The 27,652-nt window shown below is 42.1% G+C and overlaps 1 protein-coding gene across 6 annotated transcripts in view; it reads right to left on the bottom strand.

Moving 5' to 3' along the window:
• LOC140733344 (uncharacterized) overlaps window positions 1–27,652 on the bottom strand; it is a 148,446-nt gene that overhangs the window by 20,113 nt on the left and 100,681 nt on the right. For all 6 annotated transcript variants that reach the window (XM_073056555.1, XM_073056553.1, XM_073056556.1 and 3 more), the window contains 6 exons: window positions 23,711–23,764; window positions 9,534–9,587; window positions 9,399–9,452; window positions 980–1,033; window positions 841–894; window positions 701–754 (listed from right to left, as the gene is read on the bottom strand). In XM_073056555.1, coding sequence (XP_072912656.1) covers window positions 701–754; window positions 841–894; window positions 980–1,033; window positions 9,399–9,452; window positions 9,534–9,587; window positions 23,711–23,764 — 324 coding nt within the window. The remainder of the gene's footprint in view (window positions 1–700; window positions 755–840; window positions 895–979; window positions 1,034–9,398; window positions 9,453–9,533; window positions 9,588–23,710; window positions 23,765–27,652) is intronic.

Here is a 27,652-nt window from a genome sequence, read left to right as displayed (position 1 = left end):
GTTCAACTGTTGTTCAGACCAAATGTAGAGGATGCATGACCCAAATGCAGAGCAGCAGAGATGATAATAAACTGAACTTTAATAATATACTGAAAAATAACAAGTCACAAAACAAGAGAGAACATACTAAACATGACAAAGCAACAAGGTAACTGAAGCCAAGGAACAACTGGTTGACACTGGCTGGTTTGCTGAGTAAATGAGGAAGATAGATAAGAGCTGGGTTTAAATAAGTTGCTGGTGATGAGATGGAAACAAATGGCAGGTGACTCCTGTCAGCTGGGTGGAGACTGGGATGAGCCTGCATGTGCAGGCCTGACAGCTTCCTTATACAGTTGGAATAATATTTGAAAAACAGAATGTAATTTGTTCTTCTAGATTCTGAATATTTCCTGGCTGTGCTGAAATAAACAATGCAGGGTTTGCTCTAATTGTCAACTGGAACTTGGGAAGAGTGATTCAAATCAATAATCATCTTCATTGCATTTCCTATAGATTGGAAGTAGTTTCTTCTGGTAATTCAGTTAGCTAGTAAATATTGAACAAAGATTTCTTGCACCTTCTTCTATTGTGAGCTTTAAGTTTAAAATCACAATTGGAAGAGATCTTCTGACATATGTAAACATTATTTAATATTAATAAAATTGAGCAGCTCAGAGAAAAAATTAGATCAGAATCTCAAGCTGTGTTAATTACTTACAGGTTTTCCTTTTGGACCTTCGTGACCTCGAGGTCCCGGAAGTCCATTCTCTCCCTTTAAAAATATAAAAAAGGATTACAGTCCTGTTGTTTGTAGCATTGACTGAATTATCCAAAATTATAAGGGAGCACTCCATTAACCTTGGGTCCAGTAATGCCTTTTAGTCCTTTCAGTCCCTGTGGTCCTTGATGTGGCTAAAATAGAAATCAATGTATTAATATAGTTTATTGTTGCAATCAAAATTCAGATATAAATTTGAATGTGCTTTACTTACTGTACCTCAATGCCTGGAGCTCCATCTCTTTCAGGTTGACCTGGATCTCCAGGAATTCCCTGTAAGAATTTTTTTTTTAAAGTCTGTTTAAAGCCCAGTATCTCACTTTGTCCCATAAACTCCTGGAACACCCTGTACAGAGACTATAATATTGTTTTTTTTAATAATGGCATTGTAAGTAAGCTCATGTTAGCATATGGAATTGTATGGCTGTGGATGTAGAGGCAAAAATATGCTTTTAATTATAAATGGCTTCAGTTTTACTTATTGTAAATAATTTTATTTATTAATTTTGAGATACAGCATGGTAACAGGCCCTTCCAGCCCAACAAGTCCATGCCACCCAGTTATACCCATATGACCAATTGACCTACCAACCTGTACATCTTTGGTATGTAGGAGGAAATTGGAGTATCTGGAGGCAACCCACATGTTCACAAGAAGATCATACGAACTCCATACAGACAGCGGTGGAACTGAATTTGGGTTGCTGTCACTGTAACAGCTCACTGCTACACTACCCTACCAACCAATTACTTCTTTTTTAAACATTTTTAAATGTTGCCAAATGTCAGATACAAATGAAAATATTAAAATCACAGCTACGGGCAAGGCTTTGGTATCTATCAAAACCTTTTGGTTGATTTGAAGACGGGGATTTTACACCCCAGGTTCTGCCACTGCCCACACTGATCTGATTATAATATTCAAAAGGTCATGCTGCTGAAATAAGCATTTGTGATAGAACTCTAGACAATTAGTTTAAGAGCATCATTCAAAGAGTTGCTCAGTCTGAAAGAGAAGAAACAGAAATAAGGAATAGCTCACAAACAAGAGAAAATCTGCAGATGCTGGAAATCCAAGTGGCACACACAAAATGCTGGAGGAACTTAGCAGGCCAGGCAGCATCTATGGAAAATAGTACAGTCGATGTTTCGGGCCAAAACCTTTTGGCAGAACTTCAGCAGAAACACTTCGAAGGGTTTCGGCCCGAAACCCTATTCAACCTATTCTCATAGGGCATGTTCCCCAATCCAGACAACATCCTTGTAAATCTCCTCTGCACCCTTTCTATAGTTTCCACATCCTTCCTGTAGTGAGGTGACCGGAACTGAGTATAGTACTCTGAGTGGGGTCTGACCAGGGTCCTGTAAAGCTGTAACATTGCCTTTCAGCTCTTAAACTTAGTCCCATAGTTGATGAAGGCCTTTGGACCGTATGTCTTCTGACACAGTCAACCTGCGCAGCAGCTTTGAGTGTCCTATGGACTCAGACCCCAAGATCCCTCTGATCCTCCACACTGCCAAGAGTCTTACCATTAATACTATATTATGCCATCATATTTGACCAACCTCACACTTACGAAGACTTACCTGACGAAGGGTTTCGGCCCGAAACGTCAACAGTGCTTCTCCAATAGATGCTGCCTGGCCAGCTGTGTTCCACTAGCATTTTGTGTGTGTCGCCTCACACTTATCTGGGTTGAATTCCATCTGTCACTTCTCAGACCAGTTTTGCATCCTATCGATGTCCTGCTGTAACCTCTGACTGCCCTCCACACTATCCACAACACCCCCAACCTTTGTGTCATCAGCAGATTTATTAACCCATCCCTCCATTTCCTCATCCAGTTCATTTATAAACATCATGAAGAGAAGGGGTCCAGAACAGATCCCTGAGGCACTCCACTGGTCACCGACCTCCATGCAGAATATGACCTGTCTACAGCCACTCTTTGCCTTCTGTGGGCAGGCCAGTTCTGGATCCACAAAGAAATGTCCTCTTGGATCCCATGCCTCCTTACTTTCTCAATAAACCTTGAATGGGTACCTTATCAAATGCCTTGCTGAAATCCATATACATCTACTGCTCTACCTTCATCAATGTGTTTAATCACATATTCAAAAAATTCAATCAGGCTCGTAATGCATGACCTGCTTTTGACAAAGCCATGCTGACTATTCCTAATCATATTCTACATCTCCAAATGTTCATAAATCCTGCCTCTCAGGATCTTCTCCATCAACTTACCAACCACTGAAGTAAGGCTCACTGGTCTATAATTTCCTGGGCTATCTCTACTCATTTTCTTGAATAAGGGAACAACATCTGTGGCCCTCCAATCCTCCGGAACTTCTTCCATCCCCATTGATGATGCAAAGATCATTGCCAAAGGCTCAGCATTCTCCTCCCTCACCTCTCACAGTAGCCTGGGGTACATCTTATCTGGTCCCGGTGACTTATCCATCTTGATTCTTTCCAAAAGCTCCAGCTCATCCTCTTTCTTAATATCTACATGCTCAAGCTTTTAGTCTGCTGTAAGTCATCCATACAATCACCAAGGTCCTTTTCCATAGTGAATACTGAAGCAAAGTATTCACTAAGTAGCCCTGCTACCTCATCTGGTTCCATACATACATTTCCACTGTCACACTTGATTGGACCTATTCTCTCATATCTTATCCTCTTGCTTTTCACATACTTGTAGAGTGCCTTGGGGTTTTCCTTAATCCTGCTTGCCAAGGCCCTCTCATGGCCCCTTCTGGCTCCCTTAATTTCATTCTTAAGCTCCTTCCTGCTAGCCTTATAATCTTCTAGATTCCTAGCATTACCTAGTTTTTTGAACCTTTTGTAAGCTTTTCTTTTATTTTTGACTAGATTTTCAACAGCCTTTGTACACCATGGTTCCTGTACCCTACCATCCTTTACCTGTCTCATTGGAATGTATCTATGCAGAACATCATACAAATAACCCCTGAACATTTGTCACATTTCTGCTGTGCATTTCCCTGAGGACATCTGCTCCCATTTTATGCTTCCAAGTTCCTGCCTGATAGCTTCATATTTCCCCTTACCAATTAAACACTTTCCTAAGTTGTCTGCTTGTGGTGAACTACATATACCTGTCTGGACACGCCACCCCCTGCTGACTGCTTCTGTGGCTCCTCCCACAGACCCCGGTATAAAGGCGATTGGAGGCACTGCTCCTTCCTCAGTCTCCAGGATGTTGTGTGGTGGTCGCTTGCTGCTTGTGCTTTCTTCCAGCCAATAAAAGCCTACCTTAACTCATGTCTTTGAGAGTTATTGCTGGTGCATCACTGCTCCTATCCCTCTCCAATGCTATGGTAAAGGAGATAGAATTGTGATCACTATCTCCAAAATGCTCTCCCATTGAAACACCTAAAACCTGAGCAGGTTCATTTCCCAATACCAGATCAAGTACAACCTCTCGTCTTGTAGGCTTATCTACATTCTGTGTCAGAAAACCTTCCTGAACACACCTCATAATCTCTACCCCATCTGAACCCCTTGATCTAGGAAGTTGCCAATTCATATTGGGGAAATTAAAATCTTCCATCACAACAACCCTGTTTTAACAGAGAAAAATATTCTATACTCTTCATTGTTCCTGACAAAATACATTACTTAACTTCGCAACTGTAAATGAGACCTCCTCACTCCTGTATTTAAGTCTTCTTGTTAGGAATGTTAATGAGATATTTGCCTTCCTAGTTGCTTGTTACATCAATGTACTGGCTTCCAATGAATTATGCACAAGTACACCTTATGTCCCTTTGAGCATCAACTTTATCCAATCTGCTACCATTTATAAAGTATCTACTTCTCATTTTTGTGCACTAAAATGGATGATGTCACATTATCTCCTTGTATTCTATTGCCTTTTTATGTACCTAATGAAGCTCTTATATTCAGTTTTTAAATTTCTCACTAGCTTATTCAAATATTATGTTTTGCCTATTAATTATAAGTTTCTTAATCCAAAGTTCAAAGTAAATTTATTATCAAAGTTGGTAATATGTATATATTAGGAGAGAAAAGATGAAATATTAAAGCAAGCTAACAAACAATATCAAAGTGAGTCAAAGTGACTCCTGATGAAGGGTTTCGGCCCGAAACATTGTCACTACCTCCTCCCATAGATGCTGTCTGGCCTGCTGAGTTCTGCCAGCATTTTGTGTGTTTTTTTTTTCCAAAGTGAGTTAAAAAGCTTTTTCAAGTAAATAAAAAATAAGAGTTGAAAATGGATATAGGACCACTAGAAAATGAGTCCATAGGAATAATAATGGGGGACAAGGAGATGGCAGATGAACTAAGTGAGTATTTTGCATCAGCCTTCTCTGTGGAAGACACTAGGAAGGTGCCCAGTGTTGAGGGTGTGAGGGAAGAGAAGTGAGTGCCGTTACTAGTACAAGGGAGAAGGTGCACAAAAAGCTGAAAGACCTAAAGGTACATAAGTCACACTGACCAGATGAACTGCTCCCTAAGGTTCTGAAAGAGGTAGTGGTAGAGACTGAGGAGACATTAATAATGGTCTTTCAAGAATCATTGGACTCTGGCATGGTTCTGAAGGTCTAGAAAATAACAAATGTCTCTCTACTCTTTAGGAAAGGAAAGAGGCAGCAGAAATGAAATTATAGACCAGTTAGCCTGGCCTCAGTGTTTGGAAATATGCTGGAGTCAATTGTTAAAGATGGGGTTATGGAGTATTTGGTGAGATAGGAAAAGATTGGACAAAGTCAATATGGGAAAATCTTGCCTGATGAACTCTCTGAGAAGATGATAAGTAGTATAGATAAAAGGGATGCAGTGGTTATTGTATATTTGGATGTTCAGAAGGCCTTTGACAAGGTGCCACAAATGAGACTGCTTACCAAATATTACAGGAAAGTTATTCGCATGATTAGAGCATTGGCTGATTGGTAGAAGGCAGCATATGGGAATAAAAGGATCCTTTTCTGGTTGGCTGTCAAAGTCGAGTGGTGTTCTGCAGGGGTCGGTGTTGGGACTGCTTCTTTTTATGGTGTGTTTCAAACATTTAGATGTTGTAATAGATGTCTTTTTTACCAAATTTGCAGATGGCATGAAGATTGGTGGAGGGGCAGGTAGTGTTGAGTAATCAGGAAGGCTGCAGAAGGACTTCGACAGATTAGGAGAATGAGCAAGAAAGTGACAAATGAAATATAATGTTGGAAAATGCGTGGCCATGCACTTTGGTAGTAGAAATAAATGTGCCGACTATTTTCTAAATGGGGAGAAAATCCAAAACTCTGAGATACAAGGAGACTTGGGAGTCCTTGTGCAGAACACCCTAAAGATTAACTTGCAGGTAGAGTCAGTAGTGAGGAAGGCAAATGCAATGTTAGCATTCATTTCAAGAGGTCTAGATTATAAGTGCAAGGATCTGATGCTGAGGCTTTATAAGGCACCAGTGAGGCCTCACCTTGAGAACTGTGAACAGTTTTAGGCTCCTTATTGAATAAAAGCTGCTGGCATTAGAGAGGGTTCAGAGGAGGTTCAAGAGGATGATTCTGGGAAGGAATTATCATACAAGGAATGTTTGGTGGCTCTAGGCCTACACTCACTGGAATTTAGAAGGATGAGTGGGATCTCACTGAAATCTTTCAAATGTTGAAAGGCCTAAATAGAGTAGATGTGGAAAGGATGTTTCCCAAGGTGAGTGAGTCTAGGACAAGGGAGAACAGCCTTGGGATAGAGGGGCATCCATGTAAAACAGAGATGCGGAGAAATTTATTTAGTCAGAGGGTGGTGAATTTGTGGAATCTATTACCACAGACAGCTATGGAGGTCAGGTCATTGGGTGTATTTAAGGTGGAGATTGATAGGTTCTTGATTGGCCATGGCATCAAGGGATATGGGAAGAAGGTTGGGGAGTGGGGCTGAGGAGGGAGAAAAAAGGATCAGCCATGATACAATGGTGGAGCAGACTTGATGGGCCAAATGGCCTAATTCCACTATGTCTTGTGATCTTATGTCATCATATAGTGCCCTGAGATTGATTTCCTTGCAGCCATTTACAGAAAAACTACAAAGTCTGACAATCACTACGCAAAAGACAAACTGCAAATACAAAAAACCCCCAAATAATAACAAATAAATAAATAAATAAATAAATAAATAATACTGAGAACATGAGTTGTAGAATCCTTGATAGTGAGTCCATAAGCTGTGGAATCAGTTTAGTGTTGAGGTGAGTGATCCTTCTTTCCTGAGTTCTATTACCCAACCTATCCTCAAACTTGCTGCTATTTCTGGCAACTTTGCAAGCCTCTTCCCTTGATTTAATGCTATCTTTGACCATGGGATGAATTTCTTCAAGTTTGCCCTTTGCATCATTTGATTAAATGCTACCCATTCCCTATCCACTATCAAATCTTTTAATGTATTTTCCCAATCAGCACAGCCAACTTTTTCCCCACCTCTTTTTATTCATAGTTTCCTTTGTAAAGATTTAAGACCTTCATTTCAGACTGAACATTGTCACTTTTAACTCAGAATTAGAGGTCATGGGTAAAGGGTGAAAGGTGAAATATTTAAAGGGAATCTGAAGTGCAACTTCTTCACTCAAAGGGTGGTGACAGTGTGGAATGAGCTGCCAGAGGAAAATTCAATTACAAAATCATCACAAAATTCATTTATATTGTGGTCACTCTTCCTTTTAGATACACTTACAGGAAGATTATCTATTAATTATTTTTCACTGCACTAAACAAGATCTAAAATGGACTTTATCTGAGTTGGTTCCTCAGCATGATAATAAAACATCTCATGTACATTCCATGGTCCTCCCCCTTTTAACTGCTAAATTGATTTGTCCAGACTATATTTAGATTAAAATCCACATGATTACTATATGCGTTTCTAATTTCTGGTTTATATTCAACATTACATGTACTATTTGTTGGCTTTTAACTAACTCCTATCAATATTTTCTGTCCTTTACTACTTCTGAGAAGACAGACAAGTATTGAATTGACTTTATTTCTTACATCCTTCACATACATGAGGATAAAAATCTTTACGTTACATCTCCAACTAAATGTGCAATCATAATTTATAACAATTTTAAATAAATAGAACAGTCAAGGTAACATAGGAATACATTTAGATCAGCGTGAGTTAATCAGTCTGATAGCCTGGTGGAAGGAGCTGTCTCAGAGCCTGTTGGTCCTGGCTTTTATGCTGCAGTACTGTTTCCCGGATGGTAGTGTGGTAAACCATGTACACCTGTCTGGACACACCCCTCTGCTGACTGCTCCTGTGGCTCCTCCCACAGACCCCTGTATAAAGGCGATTGGGGCACTGCGCCTCTCTCAGTCTCCGAGATGTCGTGCTTCCTTTTGCTGCTAATAAAAGCCTATCGTTCACTTCCCGTCTCCGAGAGTTATTGATGGTGCAATCAAGTAGCACCTGGAATACATTGTGGTTGGTGTGACTTGGGTCCCCAATTATCCTACGGGCCCTTTTCCACACCTGTTGTTGTAAATGTCCTGAATCATGGGAAGTTCACAACTACAGATGTGTTGGGCTGTCCACACCACTCTGCAGAATCCTGCAATTAAGGGAGTTACAGTTCCCATACCAGGCAGTGATGCAACTGGTCAGGGTACTCTCAATTGTGCCCCTAAAGAAAGTTCTTAGGATTTGGGGCCTCATACCAGACTAAGTAGTTGACTTGTGTTGATTCTAATTTCACATCAGGATCTGTACACCAGGATCAATTCTGGTCTTGTTCCTTATCATTAGCATTACCCTGCTTCATTTGGCTTCTGCCTGAACACCCAACCTTTGGTCACTTTGCAGCTTTGTCTCTAATGGCAATTACCTACAGGTAGAAACTCTCTAATTGGGCATGTTTTGAATAGATCCAAATGGAGGTGAGACAGGCTCTGATAAGATTGATTTGGGATAGAGTCAAAGGTGTTAATTTCGAGCACGTCATGACTGAGGAGTTCTTCAAAGCATTCTAAAGCAGCTGCATTTAACTCTGTGTTAATAATAGTAGTAATAGGCATCCGTTAGTCTTGTGAGACCATGGATTTGCGCCTTGGAAGGTTTCCAGGGCGCAGGCCTGGGCAGGTTTGTATGGGAGACCGGCAGTTGCCCAAGCTGCAAGTCTCCCCTCTCCACGCCACCAATGTTGTCCAAGGGAAGGGCACTAGGACCCATGCAGCTTGGCACCGGTGTTGTTGCAGAGCAATGTGTTGTTAAGTGCCTTGCTCAAGGACACAACACGCTGCCTCAGCTGAGGCTCGAACCAGTGACCTTCAGATCACTACACCGCCTTATCCACTAGGCCACGCGCCAACACACTCTGTGTTAAATCCTATCTTTTCACCTTGTGGACTAGAAGGTCCTGAAATACCCTGAAACAAGAATAACTGGTATGAATTTTGTTATATTTTTACACTAAAAACCTCAAAAACCAGTTTCAAAATTACCTTAAATCCCATGGCCCCCTGCAATCCTTTATAATCTTTAGAGCTATCTAAACCCTAAGAAGAAGGGAAATCTATTTCTGTGAAAATGGAGTAATTCCAGTATTGGCAATTATGTTGGAAACTAAAAAAATTACACAATGTAACAGTGTTTAAAATGACATACTCTTTGGCCTGGTCTTCCTTGTACTCCCTTGTTTCCTTTAATTCCAGCCATACTCTGAAACAAGGAAAAAACTAGATAAATCAACTATTTTAAACTGTCATAAGCACTCAATATTTAAAGTGATGAAAACCATACCCCGGGTCCAGTGACAACGACTCTTCCATTAGAACCATTGTCATCCCTTGCACCCTGTATCAAAACAATCACAGTTTAGACAGATAAAATGATAAATTAATTGCTTTCAGATCTCTTGGTTACTAAAACACTTTTAGAGTTAGAGTTATTTTGCCCCAACTCCATGGGCTGACATATTTTATACTTAAACACACTGTTTCAGCAATGGTAAGTAGAGCTGCTGCCTCACAACTCTGACAACCTGGGTTCAATCCTGACCTTGGTACTGTCTGTGTGGAGTTTGCATGTTCTCTCTGTGATGGCATAGGTTTCCTACAGATGCTCTGGTTTCTTCTCTTATCTCAAAGATGTGCTGATCGGTAGGTTAATTGGCCACTGTAAATGGTCTCTAGTATGTAATGAATGGTATAATCTGGAAGTGGCTGGTGGCAGTAAAGGGAGAATAAAGTGGATGTATGCTTCATGGTCAGAAAGGATAGTGTGGATAGGGTCTGCTTCCATGTTGGTGACTCCTACAACCATGCAACAATGTTGTAATTGTTATAAACTTGCTATTTTATCCTACTGTGGGGATTTACATGGATTTTAAAAAAAATCAGTATCCTCCTTTTACCACAGAGAAAGGGTCTATTTGTAACTTATAGTAATCTTTTTCTATATTGCTTTGGATTGCTGCCAGAAAATATCAATTTTCACAACATATGTCAGTGATTCTGATTCTGATTCTAACAGCAGTTTGGACACCATCATGACTGCTGCAGAAACTGGAAACAATGGCTCTCCCATCCTCTACAAAGATAATTACAGATGATCATTAAACAAAGCCCATATCCCATGACAACTGTTACTGAAAATTAAGAAACTTTTAGAAAAATATAGAAGCAACTGTACCATGGTTGCTGGAAAATTCACTGAACAATTACTGTATATAAAAATATAAGCAAGCATAGGAATGTTCATCTACAAGAAAAACAACAATTCTGCAACCCAATCCAAAAATGACAACTCTTAACAGAAATTTCTCCTGATCTTAGCTCTAAATGACACGTGTCTACCCTGAGGTTGTGGCCTCAGTTTCTTGACTCATCAACCATCCAGAACATCTTCTGTATTAGTATTTCTGAAATTTGTATGTTTCTTCAACATCTCTCCTCATTCATTATCTACACTATATAAAAGGTTTGAGTGAACTAATCTCTCCTCATACACCAGTCCTGCTTTCCCAGAATCAGTCTCCTAAATCTTCGTTGTTTTTTATCCACAACAAGAGCACCCTTTCTCAAGTAAGGAGACTAAAACCAGCTGCAAAACTCCTGATGTGATCTCACCAAGGCCCTATACATTTACAACAAGACATTCTTGCTCCTGTAATAAAATCCTCCTGGGTTTGTGAATCCACTGAGGGAGGTGGAGGCCCAATGTTTCCTACTCCATTGGAGGCTGGAGGCCTGTCCTGGGTTAGACCATAAGATATAGAAACAGAATTGGGCCATTTGACCCATTGAATCTGCTGTACCATACAATCATGGCTGATCCATTTTTCCCCTCCTCAGCCCCACTCCCCGGCATTCCCCTGTAACCTTTGATGCCATGTCCAATCAAGAACCTCTCAAGCTCTGCCTTAAATACACCCAGTGAACTGACCTCCACAGCTGCCTGGTGTAATAAATTCCACAAATTTACCATCTTCTGGCTAAAGAAATTTCTCTGCATCTCTGTTTTAAATGGACGCCACTCTATCCTGAGTCTGTGCCCTCTTGACCTAGACTCCCTCACCATGGGAAACTTTCTTTCCATATCTATCATGTCTAGGCTTTTCAACATTCAGAAGGTTTCAATGAGATCCCCCCTCATCCTTCTAAATTCCAGCAGGTACAGACCCAGAGCCATCAAATGTTCCTCATATGATAGCCCTTTCATTTCAGGAATCACCCTTGTGAACTTCCTCTGAACTCGCTCCAATGCCAGCACATCTTTTCTAAGATGAGGAGCCCAAAACTGTTCACAATACTCAAGTTGAGGCCTCACCAGTGCCTTATAAAATGTTAGAATCACATCCCTGTTCTTGTATTCTAGAGCTCTTGAAATCAATGCTAACATTGCATTTGCCTTCCTCACCACTGACTCCACTTGCAAGTTAACCTTTAGGGTTTTCTGCACAAGGACTCCCAAGTGTCTTTGCATCTCAGATTTCTGTATTTTCTCCCCAGTTTGAAAATAGTCTGCACATTTATTTCTTCGACCAAAGTGCATGACAATGCATTTTCCAACATTGTATTTCATTTGCCACTATCTTGCCAATTGTCCTAATCTGTCCAAGTCCATCTGTAGTCTACTTGTTTCCTCAACACTACCTGACCCCTCCACCAATCTTCATATCATCCACAAACTTGGCAACAAAGCCATCTATTCCATCATCAAAATCATAAAAAGATGACGATTCAAAACTGACCCCTGCAGAACACCACCAATCACTGGCAACCAAACAGAAAGAGATCCATTTATTCCCACTCACTGCCTCCTACCAATCAGCCAATGTTCTAACCATGTCAGTAACTTTCCTGTAATACCATTGGCTCTTAACTTGGTAAGCAGACTCATGTGTGACACCTTGTCCAAAGGCCTTCTGAAAGTTCAAACATACAATATCCACCCCATCCCCTTTATCTATCCTACTTGTAATTTCCTCTATGAATTCCAACAGATTTTCAGGCAAGATTTTCCCTTTAAGAAACCATGCTGACTTTGTCCTATCTTGTCCTGTGTTACCAAGTACTCCATAACCACATCTTTAACAATTGACTCCAACATCTTCCCAACCACTGAGGCTAGGCTAACTAGTTTATAATTTCCTTTCTGCCACCTTTCTCCTTTCTTAAAGAGTGGGGTGACATTTGCAATTTTCCAATACTCTGGCACCATGCCAGAGTCCAATGATTTTTGAAAGATCATTACTAATGCCTCCACAATCTCTTTTGCTGTCTCTTTCAGAACTCTAGAGTGCAGTTCATCTGGCCTGGGTGACTTATGTACCCTCAGGTCTTTCAGCTTTTTGAGCACTTTCTCCCTTGTAAAAGTAACTGCACTCACTTCTCTTTCCTCACACCCTTCAACACCAATCTCACCCATCACCTGCCACCTTGTACCCCTTCCCCTCCCCCATCTTCCTATTCTGTCTTCTTGCCCCTTCCTTTCCATTTCTGATGAAGCGTCTAGGCCCGAAACATCAATATGTTTATTTATCTTCATCGATGTCTGACTTGCTGAGTTCATTCAGGATTTTGTGTGTGTAGATCATAATTTCCTCTTGCACTTACAACAGAAGTCAATAACCTTACCTTCATCCATGTTAAATTGCACCTCCATTTGCCCAACGTGGCTAAGTCACACTGGAATCTACACCTTGTATCTCAGTCATCCCCTCACCTGATGCAGTGTCATCTGTAGACTTGGAGATGTTACATTTAGCTCACTCACTCAAATCTGAACAGCTGACACTCTGAGGCACCCTACTACTACTGTGTGCCACCCAGAAAATGATATGTTTATTTTTACTCTCTGCTTCCTGTCAACTAATACTCAATTCATGCCATTCTACAGTATGTTTAATCGCAAGTAGTTTAATTTGTCACACCAGCCTAAGGGAAACTTTATCAAAAACTTCTGAAGATCTAAATATACCACACCTCCTGTGTCTCTTATTACATCTCTTGTAACAAATCCAGCTGATCTCTTAAATATGATTTCTCTTTCATAATGACATACTTTGTCCAGATCCATTAATGCTTTCAAAGTGTTCTTTGTTCTATTCTTCATCTCAAGCACCTCCTAACTGATGTTGAGCTTGTTGGTTCCGCTTTTTTAAATAGTGGGGTAATATTTGTTTCCTTCTTGTCTGTGGGAAGTGGTCCAACATCTAAAGAACTTTGGAAGATTACCACCACTATAACCACAGTTTGCTTAGCCTCTTCCTTTGATACTCTGGGATCCAAATTATTTGGCCTCAGGGATCTGAAAGACCATCTGGTGGTAGTCTGGGCTAGCAGCCAGACAGGAAGCAGCAACAGTTTAGTGATAGCACTGGGATCACCAGTGCCGTCACCACTGCTGTCATTCTGAAAGAAGACAGGCTATCCATGTTCTGCAATTTCCTGAGGTTCCTTTGGGGAGCAGCTGAATAATCCTTGAATATTTGTATCCAGTCATCATGGTAATGGTTTATGCTTCAAATCAGCTAGCTGAATATGTATTGCAAGCTCATAATTCTCCATAACTTCCACCATCTCCAACGGAATCCCACCGGCAAGCACATCTTTCCTTCATCCTCCCCCTCACTTACAATTTTCCATAGGGATCACCCCTTATGTGATGCCCTTGTGCATTCATCCCTCCCCACTGATCTCCCTCCTGGCACTTATCCTTGCAAGCGGAACAGGTGTCACACTTGCCCTTACACTTCCTCCCTCACTACCATTCAGGGCCCCAAACAGTCCTTCCAGCTGAATCAACACTTCACCTGTGAGACTGTTGGGGTCATCTACTTTATCCGGTACTCTCAGAGCAACCCCCTGTACATCAGTGAGACCCGACGTAGATTGAGGGACAACTTCACCAAGCACCTACACTCCATCTGCCAGAAAAAGAAGGATCTCCTGCCAGTCAACCATTTCAATTCTGCTTCCCATTCTCATTCCACCATGTCAGTCCATGGCCTCCTCTGCCATGATGAGGTCACACTCAGGTCAGAGGAGCAACACCTTATATTCCATCTGCGTAGCCTCCAACCTGATGACGTGAACACCAATTTCTTGAAATTCCAGTAATTTCCCCCCTCCTTCTTCTTCTCCATTCCCCAATCCTTTTCCCTCTCTCATCCTATCTCCACACCTGCCCATCAACTCCCTATGGTGTTCCTCCCTCTTCTCTTTCTTCCATGGCCTTCTGTCATCTCTTATCAGATTCCTCCTTTTATCCCTTTTATCTTTTTCACCAATTGACTTCCTCGCTCTTTTCTTCACTCCTCCCCCTCTCCTGGTTTCACCTATCACCTATAACCTTGTACTTCTTCCTCGGACTCCTCATCTTTTTTTCCCAGTCCTGATGAAGGATCTCGGCCCAAAATGTTGACCGTTTATTCTTCTCCATAGATACTGCCTGACCTGCTGAGTTCCTCCAGCAATTTGTGTGTATTGCTTTGATTTCTAGCATCTGCAGATTTTCTCTTGTTTATGTATTGCAACAATCACTTTCCACTGAGTAATATGTCACTGGTGGGTCCTGTCCAGTGCTGGGATATTAGTGGTCAGATATCATGGGAAAACTGTGTCTAAAACCGTTAAGATGGACCTGGCCACCACATTTTACATTAAACTTAAAAAGGATGGAATTGGTGGCCAGCTTCAGCTCCACATTAAGCTTTATTTAATGTTATGTTCCACACTTCCCCTCTCACACTTGTCTTCTCACACCAGCCCCTCTTCCCCATGTCTCACACTGATCTCCCATTACTCCAAAAATTTCAGGTGTCCATGCCATTCTTTGAAACTATCCTCTCTCATCTAAATCCTCTGATGCAGTCCCGGAATCTGAGGCCTGATGGCTGGAGCCAAGTCTGTGACTCCAGTGAGCAAGTTAAAGGCCCAATGTCTGAATCTACTGGAGGTCCGAGGCCAAGGGAATGGCATTGTTCTGGGGTTGGAGTATTCTGTATGTGCGTGGGAGAGTGGATGGGAGGGAGGAACAGGGTTTGCTTTGTTTTTGTTGTTGTCTTGCTTGCTGTGTTCTGTTTTATTGTGGTCTGTGTGGTTCTACTGAGAATTGTGGCCATGCAGTGTTGGCATCTGAATGTGTGGTGACATTTGCAGGCTGCTCTGAGCATATCCTTGCATGTGTTAGTTGTTAATGCAAGCAACAAATTTCTCTGCAAACACGAGGAAATCTGCAGATGCTGCAGATGTATGATAAATAAATCTAAATCTGTATGTCCCCAGATGGGAATCAGCACCATGTCACTCTTACTCACTACAGAGGCTGCAACCTAACTGTGCCCACTGACCCACTACATGTGAATCCCACCACTGAACAACCCCCAGTAGTACATAAAGTGCTGGTGTTTGAATTGTTGGCTGTGAGGAGCGACCAGCTACTGCCTTCTATACTACTTTACACAGTAACAAATGAATGAGGAGCAGGAAAGAGACGCTCTACTCTGCTGTACTGCACCTTCTGGTCCATCTACAGCAACCTTTCACCTTGTCATCAAAAATCCATCTTTAAGATCATAAGACATAGGAGCAGAATTAGGCCATTTGGCCCATTGAGTCTGCTCTGTCATTCAATCATAGCTGATCCTTTCCCCAATCTCTAGCCTTCTCCCCATAACCTTTGATGTCATGTCCAATTAAGACCTATCAAGCTCCACATTAAATACACCCAACAAACTGGCCTCCACAGCTGCCTGTGGTAATAAATTGTACAAATTCACCACCCTCTGGCTAAAGAAATTTCTCAGAATCTCTGTTTTCAATGGATATCTCATGGTCCTGAAGCTGTGCCCTCTTGTCCTAGACTCCCCCACTATGGGAAACATCCTTTCCACATCTGTCATGTTTAGGTCTTTCAACATTTGAAAGGTTTCAATAAGGTCCCCCCTCATCCCTTTAAACTCCAGTGAGTATAGACCTAGAACCATCAAACGTTCCTCATATGATAACCTTTTCATTCCTAGAATTATCCTTGTGAACCTCCTCTGAACCCTCTCCAATGCCAGCATATCTTTTCTTAGATGAGGAGCCCAAAACTGTTCACAATGCTCAAGGTGAGGCCTCACCAGTGCCTTATAAAGCCTCAGCATCACATCCCTGCTCTTATATTCTAGACCTCTTGAAATGAATTCTAACATTCCATTTGCCTTCCTCACCATCAACTCTACCTGCAAGTCAACATTTAGGGTGTTCTGCACAAGGACTCCCAAGTCCCTTTGCATCTTAGATTTTTGGATATTTTTCCCATTTAGAAAATAGTTTGCATGTTTACTTCTTCTACCAAAGTGCATGACCATGCATTTCCCAACATAGCATTTCATTTGTCACTTTTTTGCCCATTCTCCTAATCTGTCTAAGTCCTTCTGCAGCCTGTTTCCTCAATACTAAATGCCCCTCCACCAATCTTCATATCATCTGCAAACTTGGCCACAAAGTCATCTATTTCATCATCTAAATCATTTATATCCAGCATAACAAAGAAGTGGTCCCAACCCAGACCCTTGCAGAACACATCTTAGTCACTGGCAGCCAAACAGAAAAGGATCTTTTTACTCCCACTCACTGCCTCCTACCAATCAGCTAATGCTCTAGCCATGCCAGTAATTTTCCTGTAATACCATGGGGTCTTAACTTTGTAAGCAGCCTCATGTGTGGCATCTTGTGAAAGGCCTTCTGAATGTCCCAATATACATAGAAACATAGAAAATAGGTGCAGGAGTAGGCCATTCTGCCCTTCGAGCTTGCACCGCCATTCAGTATGATCATGGCAGATCATCCAACTCAGAACCCTGTACCTGCTTTCTCTCCATACCCCCAATCCCTTTAGCCACAAGGGCCATATCTAACTCCCTCTTAAATATAGCCAATGAACTGGCCTCAACTGTTTCCCGTGGCAGAGAATTCCACAGATTCACCACTCTCTGTGTGAAGAAGTTTTTCCTCATCTCAGTCCTAAAAGGCTTCCCCTTTATCCTTAAACAGTGACCCCTCGTTCTGGACTCCCCCAACATCGGAAACAATCTTCCTGCATCTAGCTTGTCCAATCCCTTTGGAATTTTATACGTTTCAATAAGATCCCCCCTCAATCTTCTAAATTCCAGCCAGTATAAGCCTAGTCAATCCAGTCTTTCTTCATATGAAAGTCCTGCCATCCCAGGAATCAATCTGGTGAACCTTCTTTGTACTCCCTCTATGGCAAGAATGTCTTTCCTCAGATTAGGGGACCAAAACTGCACACAATACTCCAGCTGTGGTCTCACCAAGGCCTTGTACAATTGCAGTAGAACCTCCCTGCTCCTATACTCGAATGCTCTTGCTATGAATGCCAACATACCATTTGCCTTTTTCACCGCCTGCTGTACCTGCATGCCCACCTTCAATGACTGGTGTACAATGACACCCAGGTCTCGTTGCACCTCCCCTTTTCCTAATTGGCCACCATTCAGATAATAATCTGTTTTCCTGTTCTTGCAACCAAAGTGGATAGCCTCACATTTATCCACATTAAATTGCATCTGCCATGAATTTGCCCACTCACCTAACCTATCCAAGTCACCCTGCATCCTCTTAGCATCCTCCTCACAGCTAACACCGCCGCCCAGCTTCGTGTCATCCGCAAACTTGGAAATGCTGCATTTAATTCCCTTGTCTAAATCATTAATATATATATATATATATATATATATATATATATACACACACACACACACACACACACACACACACACACACACACACACACACACACACACACACACACACACACACACACACACACACACACACACACACACACACACACACACACACACACACACACACACACACACACACACACCATCCACTGCATCCCTTTTATCTATTCTACTTGTAATCTCCTCGGAGAATTCCAACAGGTTTGTTGGGCAAGATTTTCCCTCAAGGAAACCATGCTGATTTTGTCCTACTTTGTCCTGTGTCATCAAATACTCCATAACCTCATCCCTAACAATTAACTCCAACATCTTCCCAACCACTGAGGTCAGGCTAACTGGTCTGTAATTTCCTTTCTGCTGCCTTCCTGCTATCTAAAAATAGTGGAGTGACATTTGCAATTTTCCAGTCTTCTGGCACCATGCCAGAGTACAATATTTTTTCAAAGATCATTGCTAATGCCTCCACAATCTCCTCTGCTACCTTTTTCAGAACCCTAGGGAGCAGTTCAACTAGTTGAGTGATTTCTGTACTGTTCGGTGTTTCAGTTTTTTGAGCACCTTCTCCCTTGTACTAGTAACTGCACTTACTTCTCTTCCCTCACACCCTTCAACACCAGGCACTGTGCTAGTGTCTTCCACAGTGAAGACTGATGCAAAATACTCATTTAGTTCATTTGCCATCTTCTTGTCCTCTTATTATTTCTCTGACGTAATTTTCTGGCGGTCCTATATACACTCTTATTTTTTACAAACTTGAAAAAGCTTTTACAATCCACTTTGATATTGTTTGCTAACTTGCTTTCATAATTCCCTTCTAATGATTCTTTTCATTGCTCTCAGTAAGTCTTTACAAACTTCCCAATGCTCTGCCTTACTAATAATTTTTGCGTTGCTGTATGCCTTCTCTTTTGCTTTTACATTAGCTTTGACTTCCCTTGTCAGCCACAGTTGTACTATTTTGCCCTTTGAGTATTTTTTTGTTTTTGGAATACATCTATCCTACACCTCCCTCATTTTTTCCAGAAATTCACACCATTATTGCTCTGCTATCAACCCTGCCAGCATCTCCTTCCAATTTACTTTGGCCAGCTCCTTTCTCATACTATGGAAAAATGTACAGTCAACATTTCAGGTCGAGCCCCTTTGGCAGGACTGGAGAAAGAAAGATGAGGAGTGTATTTAAAAGGTGGGGGAGGGGAGGGAGAATGACAAGGAGTGAAACCAGGAGGAGGAGGGATGAAGTAAAGAACTGTGAAGTTGATTGGTGAAAGAGATACAGGCCTGGAGAAGGGGGGGCCTGATAGGAGAGGACAGACGGCCATGGAAGAATGAAAAGGGAGGAAGACTCCAGAGGGAAGCAATGGGCAGTCAAAGAAATAAGTTGAGTGAGAGAAAGGGGGATGGGGAATGGTGGAGAAGTGGGGGGGGGGGCATTACTCAAGTTCGAGAAATCGATGCTCATATCATCAGGTTGGAGGCTACCCAGATTAGTGTCGTTCCTCCAATCTGAGTGTGGCCTCATCGCGACAGTAGACGAGGCCATGGTTTGACATAATGGAATGGAAATGGGAAGTGGAATTAAAATATGTGGCCACTGGGAGATCCTGCTTTTTCTGGCGGACGGAGTGTAGGTGCTCAGTGAAGCAGTCTCCTAATCTACACCGGATCTGACCGATATACAACAGGCCACACTGGGAGAACCGGACACAGTATATGACCCCAACAGACTCACAAATGAAGTATCGCCTCACCTGGAAGGACTGTTTAGGGCCCTGAGTAGTAGTGAGGGATGAGCTATAGGGGCATGTGTAGCACTTGTTCCACTTGCAAGGATGAGTGCCAGGAGGGAGATCAGTGGGGAGGAACCCTGTGGAAAGCAGAAAGTGGGGGGGGGGGGAGAGGGAAAGGTGTGCTTGGCTGTGGGATCCTGTTGGAGATGGCGGAAGTTCTGGAGAATTATGTAATTATGTACTGGACACAGAGGCTGGTGTGGTGGTAGGTAAGTACGAGGGGAACCCTATCCTTGGGAGGGTGGTGGGAGGATGGGGTCAGAGCAGACGTGTGAAATGGAAGAGATGCAGTTGAGGTCAGCATTGATGGTGGAGGAAGGGAAGCCCATTTGTTTTAAAAAGGAGGACATATCCATTCGAAAATGAAAAGCCTCATCCTGAGAGCAGATGCGGCGGAGACAGAGGAATTGAGAGAAGGGGATGGCATTTTTACAAGTAACAAGGAGGGAAGAGGTTATAGACCAGGTAGCTGTGAGAGTCCATGAATTTATAATAGACATCAAAAGATAAACTGTCTCCAGAGATAGGGACAGTGAAATTGAAAAAGGGGAGGAAAGTGTCAGAAATGGACCCGGTGAATCTGAGGGCAGGGTGGAAGTTAGAGGCAAAGTTGATGAAGTCTATGAGCTCTGTGTGGGTGCAGGAAGCAGCACCAATGTAGTCGTTGATGTAGCCTAGGAAAAGTGGGGGATGGACACCAGTGTAGGCTTGAAATGTAGACTGTTCCATGTAGCTGACAAAAAGGCAGGAATAGCTGGGACCCATGTGAGTGTCCATGGCTATACCTTTTGTTTGAAGGATGTGGGAGGAGCCAAAGGAGAAATTATTGAGAGTGAGGACAAGTTATGCTGGATGGAGGAGAGTGGTGGTGGAGAGGAACTGGTCGGGTCTGGTGTCCAGAAAGAAACGGGAAGCTTTGATGCCTTCCTGGTGGGGGATGGAGGTGTATAGGGACTGGACATCCATAGTGAAAATAAGATGATGGGGGCCAGGGAATTTTAAATCATTGAGAAGATCCAGAGCATGTGAAGTGTCATGGATGTAGGTAGGAAGGGACTGAACCAGGAGGGTGGGGGGAATAAAACAGAGTCGAGGTATGCAGATATGAGTTAAATGGGGCAGGAATAAGCTAAGACAATGGGTCTACCTGGACAAGCAGATTTGTGGTTCTTGGGTAGGAGGTAGAAACAAGAGGTGCGGAGTGTAGGAACTATGAGGTTGGTGGCAGTGGATGGGAGATACCCAGAGCTAATAAGGGTTAGTGATGGTGTGGGAGACAATAGCTTGTTCTCCTTAGTGTGGTCCTGTTCAAGGGGTAAGTAAGAGGAAGTGTCTGAGAGTTGTTGCTGGGCCTCAGCAAGGTAGAGGTCAGTACGCCAGACTACTACGGGCCCCCCTCAATCTGCGGATTTGATGGTGAGGTTAGGATTGGTGTGGAAGGAGTGGAGAGCAGAGCGTTCGGAAGGGTTGAGGTTGGAATTGGAGAGAGGAGTGTTGAAGTCGAGACAGTTGATATCCCATCAGCAGTTGGCAATGAAAAGGTCCAGAGCTGGCAAAAGACGAGGTTGGGGTGTCCAGGAAGAGGAGGAGGATTGGAGATGAGAGAAGGGTTCATCGGTGTGGGGTGGAGAGTCCTTGGAAATGGAGGCGATAGAAGAAAAGCTCAGCATCATGGCAGGCATGGAACTTGCTGAAGTGTGGGCGCAGGGGGACAAAGATGAGGCCCTTACTGAGGACATACCACTGTAGTTCCTCTCTCATCCCACTGTAATTCCCCTGACTCCACTGAAATACTGCTGCATTAGACTTCACTTTCTCATCAAATTTCAAGTTGAACTCAATCATATTATGATCACTGTCTCCTAAAGGTTCTTTTACCTTAAGCTCCCTAATCACCTCCAGTTCATTTCATAACAACCAATCCAGTATAGCTGATCCCTTAGTAGGCTTAATGACAAACTGCTCTAAAAAGCCATCCTGTAGACACTCAACAAATTCTCTCTCGAGAACCATTACCAACCTGATTTTCCCAATTGATCTGCATGTTGAAATCTCCCATGACTATCATAACATTGCTCTTTTGATATGCCTTTTCTATTTCCCGTTGCAATCTGTGGTCTATATCCCAGCTACTTTTGGGAGGCCTGTATATAACTGCCATCAGGGACCTTTTACCCTTGCAGTTTCTTAACTCAACCTGCAAGGATTGAACATCTTCCAATTCTATGTCATAGCTTATACTAATTTGATGCCATTCTTTACCAGCAGGGTCACGCCACCCCCTTCTGCTCACCTTCCTATCTCTCCGATACAATGTGTAACCCTGGACATTCAGCTCCCAACTACAACCATCCTTCAGCCACGATTCAGAGATGGCCACAACATCATTCCTGGCAATCTGTAATAGTGCAACAAGATCATCCACCTTACTTGCATGGAGATATAACACTTTGAGTACAGTATTTGCTGCCTTTTTTGATTCTGCATCCCTAATGCACTGATACTCACCCTGCTGGCTGCAATTTTGTCCTATCATCTGCTTGCCCTTCCTAACAGTCTGATTGCACGCTATCTTTGCTTTTTTTTTACCATCCGTCCTTTCCTGAGCTCCTTCACTCTGGTTCCCACCCCCCTCGCTAAATTAGTTTAAACCCTCCCCAACAGCTCTAACAAACCTGCCCACGAGAATATTGGTTCCCCTCAGGCTCAAGTGCAACCTGTCACTTTTGAACAGGTCATACCTCCCCCAGAAGAGATCCCAATGATCCAAGAACCTGAAGCCCTGCCCCTTGCACCAACTTCTCAGCCACACATTAATCTGTGAAATCATCCTGTTTCTAACCTCACTGACACATGGCACAGAGAACAATCCAGAAATAACTACCCGCAATAACTACTTCTGAAGAGATATCTACTTCCATTTTAAAGATTTTGACAGAGCTTGCTTCATCGTGCGTAGAGGAATAGAGTCCCAAAGACTCACCAGCCTCTGAGAGGAAACATTTCACTTAATTTCTGTGTTAAATGCATGACCTCACAGTTTTAAATAGTGGTCCCAGATTCTAGATTCCCTCGCAAGAGAAAACAGCCTCTCCACATGCCACCTGTCAAGTCCCCTAGATCCCTTAGGATCTTATATGATTGAATCAAGTTGTCTCACATTGGTTTTTGGCTGTTGACTATCCAATCAAAGAAGGCAAACACATGGACAGGGACATAGAACACAGAACAGAGAATATCCACATTCATGAGCCATGGAGTTATATGTCATGGAAACAGGCCTGATGGACCAAAATTCAAGATTCATGATTGTCACTCTTCAATTCATGATTGTAAAGGAGAACAAAATGATTGTTGGTCTAGATCTGATGCAACTTTAAAAAATAAGCATGAAAACACTATAAATATAACAGCAATGCTATAAAACACAATGCACAACTTGGGTGCAGCTAGATATACATAAGATTAGCTTATTTACATAAATGGATTGTATGCACATTATGTGTCACCAGGTGCAGGAGTATCTGAACATAAGGAGACTCTGACAGCAAATGACAAAGATGCCCATCTAAAATATTCCTAATTGCCCTACCCTCATCAATCACCATTATCACTGCCTCAGTCTGCCTCCTGTTCCATAGATGAGGGAGATACCAGTAATGCATGAGGATTTCTACAACAGCAACATTAGCTCCCAGGTTCCTGGAGAAAACTGAAAATATATTAAGAAGAATATGGTATTTTGTTATAGAACCTATACAAGATAGTACTTTTCGTCTTGTTGCCAAATCATTGAACTCAACAGCCTACAGATATTAATTTTTAAATATGGCATAGACTTAACTCATTAACATGTGACAATCTCCTGGTCTTAGCAAGGGAGTTTGCCTTTTAATACAAAGATGTGATAAAGTGATTTAAGTTTTTACCTGAACCTTTGGTCTTCCAGGCTCTCCAGCTGTGCTTTTTTCATCTTTCTTTTCCTAATGTGGAATTCAGAAAATATAAAAATTATTTGTATAGTAGATGCACCTTGAGTTGGCTTGCTCCTAAATAGGATCATCAATTCTTTGTTGTGCAGAGAACCCACAAAAGAATCAGAAACAGCTTTATTATCACTGACGTATGTCATGAAATTCATTGTTTTGCAACAGCAGCCTGGTGTGTTATATAAAATATACTGTAAATTGTTAAAAGTATATATTTTGAAATTATATTAGTGCAAAAAGAGCAAAAATAGTGAGGTAGTAGTGTTCATGGAACGATCATAACTCTGATGACGAAGAGGAAGAAGCTGTTCATAAAGTGTTGAGTGTGTGTCTTCAGCCTCTTGTACCTCCTTCTCTGATGGTAGCAATGAGAAGAGGGTCTGACCTAGAAGGTACACCTTCATGCCAATGCAGTTAGAACATAGTATTGGATAACAATGGTGAAAATACCTGAGAGTGTGTTGGTTGTGTAGGGTTTTTCTTCCTTTAGTTAATGAGTGGCTTGTAATCATTACTGGCTAAATGCTGTAAACCTGCTGACCCAAGTTGATATTGGGGACTCAGCATTTTAAGGCCACTCTCCACTAAGCAATGGCACTGCAGGAAGTGTATTAGTCCTGTTTTCTCTGTGATGGCTGCAAGGGAGAGAGCATGCTTCCCACGTTACTCATTCCAATCTGCACAGCTTGGGTGGCATGGTAGTGTAGCCGTTATCACGATGCTTTATGGCACCTGCAATCACCAATCAGGATTCAATTCCCACTGCTGCCTGAAAGAGATTTGTATGTTCTCCCTGTGACCATGTGAGCTTCTTCCAGGTGTTCCAGTTTTCTCCTATATTCCAAAGACATACGGTCAGGGTTAGTGAGTCGTGCCTATGCTGTGTTGGCGACGGAATCATGACAACACTTGCAGGCTCCCCAGCACAATCCCTGAAGATTTGATTTGCCACAAACTACTGTGCGTTTGAACATTTCGATCTACATGTGACAAATAAAGCTAATACAGTATTTTCTTTTCAATCTTTGTTGGACAAGTGAAGAAACAGTGAAGGTGGCAAGAAAAGTTTGCGTATCTCAAATATTTGCAGAATGGTAGGGGCCAGCGCCATCATAGACATTATCCTTCCCATCACTGAGGACATCTTCAAAAGGTGGCATCCATCCTTAAGGACCCCCACCACCCAGGACATGCCCTCTTCTCATTTCTACCTTCAGAGAGGAGCTACAGAAGCCTGAAGACACAGCATTTTAGCTACAGCATCATCCCCTCCATCATCAGATTTCTGAATGGAGATTGAACCCATGAACACTAACTCACTAGTTCTGCTTTTTTTTGTACTAATTTGCTTTTTATATAAATTTCTTGTTGTACGTAATTTATAGTGTATTTTATGTATTGCTCTGTACTGCTGCCGCAAAACAACAAATTTCACAACATAGGTAAGACAGTGATAAGAGATGGAATTACATCTTTAGAAGGAAGTGGCATAGGGTCAGAGAATATCGGATCTTTGTGGGTGGAGTTAAGAAACTGCAAGGGTAAAAAAATATATTATGGGAATCATATAGAGGCCTCCAAATAGTAGCTAAGATGTGGGGTTGAGATTGCAAAGGGATCTGGAAAGGGCATGTAATAAAGGTAATGTCACAATTGTAATTGTCAACTGCAATATGCAAGGGGATTAGGAAAATTAGATAGGTGTTGGATCACAGAGAGGGAATTTGTAGAATGCCAATGAGATGGCTTTCTAGAGAAGCTTGTGCTTGAGCCTGCTCAGGAAAAGGCCATCTTAGATTGGGTTTTGTGTAATAACCCAGATCTTCATCAGTAATCTTCACGTAAAGGAATCCTTAGGAGGCAGTGATCATAATATGATTGAATTCATACTGCAATTTGAGAGGGAGAAGCAGAAGTCACATGTATTATAAGTATTGCAATGGAATAAAGGGAATTACAGAGGCATGAGAGAGGAGCTTGCCCAGGTGGATTGGAGGGGGATACTGGTGGGGATATTGGCAGAACAGAGGTGACTGAAGTTTCTAGGAATTATTCACAAGGCATAGGATAGATATGTCCCTCAGAAGAAGTTCTCAAATGGCAGGGGTAGGCAACCATAGCTGTCAAGGGAAGTTAAGGACTGCATAAAAGCCAAGGAAAGGGTACATAAGGTAGCAAAAGTGAGTGGGAAGTTGGATGATTGAGAAGTTTTTAAAATCCAACAAAAGGAAATTTAAAAAGCTATAAGAATGAAAAAGATGAAATATGAGGACAAACTAGCCAATAAAATAAAGCAGGATAGCTAAAAGTTTTTTCAGTTACATAAATAATAAATGGGAGGTGAGAGTTAATATTGGACGACTGGAAAATGATACTAGTGAGGTAGTAATGAGGGACAAAGAAATGGCAGATGAACAGTAAGTTCTTTGCTTCAGTCTTTACTGTGGAAGACACTAGCTGCATGCCAGAGGTCTGTGAGTATCAGGGAGCAAGAGTGAGTGCCACTGTTATTACAAAGGAAAAAGTACTAGGCAAGCTGAGAGGTCTTAAGGTGGATAAGTCACCTGAACCAGATGGACTACATCCCAGAGTCCTGAAAGAGGTTGGTGAGGAGATAACAGAAGCATTGGTCATGTTCCTTCAAGAATCACTTGATTCTGGCATGGTCCCAGAGGACTGGAAAATTGCAAATGTCATTGCACGCTTTAAGAAGGGAGGAAGACAAAAGAGGAAATTATAGGCCAACTAGCCTAACCTCAGTGGTTGGGAAAGTGTTGGATTCCATTATTATGGATGAGGTTTTAGGGTACTTGAAGACTAATGATAACATGTCAAAGTGAGCAAGGTTTCTGTAAAGGGAAATCTTGCCTGACAAATCTGTTAGAATTCTTCAAGGTGGAAGCAGGGTGGACAAAGGAGAGGCAGTGGACATAATTTACTTAGATTTTCAGAAGGCATTTGATAAAGTGCCTCACATGAGCCTGCTTAACAAGATAAAATCCTATAGTGTTACAGGAAATATACTGGCGTGGATAGAAGAATGGCTGACAGGCAGGAGGCAGTGAGTGGGAATAAAGGGGGTCTTTTCTGGTTGGCTGCCGGTGACTAGTGGTGTTCCTCAGGAATCAGTATTAGGACTGCTACTTTTCACATTGTTTGTCAATGATTTAGATAGTGGAATTGATGGATTTGTGGCAAAGTTTGTTAATGAAGGTAGGTGGAGGGGTAGGTAGTGCTGAGGAAGCAATGTGATTGCAGCAGAACTTAGACAAATTGGAAGAATGTGTAAAAAAGTGGCAGATGGAATACAGTGCTGGGAAATATATGATAATGCGTTTTGGTAAAAGGAAAAATAGTGCGGACTATTATCTAAATGGAGAGAAAATTCAAACATCAGAGGTGCAGAGGGACTTGGGAATCCTTGTGCAAGACTCCTAGGAGGTTAATTCACAGGTTGAGTCTGTGGTAAAGAAAGCAAGTGCAATGTTGGCATTTATTTCAAGGGGAATAAAACATAAAAACGAGATAAAGCTGAAGCTTTATAAGACAGGCCGCACTTGGAGTATTGTCAACAGTTTTGGGCCTGTAGTCACTGGAATTTAGAGGAATGCGGGGGGATCTTATTGAAACCTACCAAATATTGAAAGGACTAGATAAGGTGGATGTGGAGAGGATGTTCCCTCTGCTAGGGGTTTGTTGTTCAGTTGTTAAGTCGAGACCGGGTATGAGAGAGTATAGCCTCAAAATTGAGGGTTGACCTTTTAGAACAGTAGTAAGGAAGAATTTTTTTAGCCAAAGAGTGGTGAATCTGTGGAATGATCTGCCACAGACTGCGAAGGAGGCCAAATCCATGGGTATATTTAAAGCAGAAGTTGATAGATT

This window comes from Hemitrygon akajei, chromosome 9 (genome assembly GCF_048418815.1).
Source record: "Hemitrygon akajei chromosome 9, sHemAka1.3, whole genome shotgun sequence".
NCBI lineage: Eukaryota > Metazoa > Chordata > Chondrichthyes > Myliobatiformes > Dasyatidae > Hemitrygon > Hemitrygon akajei.
Note: the sequence above shows the minus strand (reverse complement) of the source record. Positions and strands in the feature narration are given on the sequence as shown.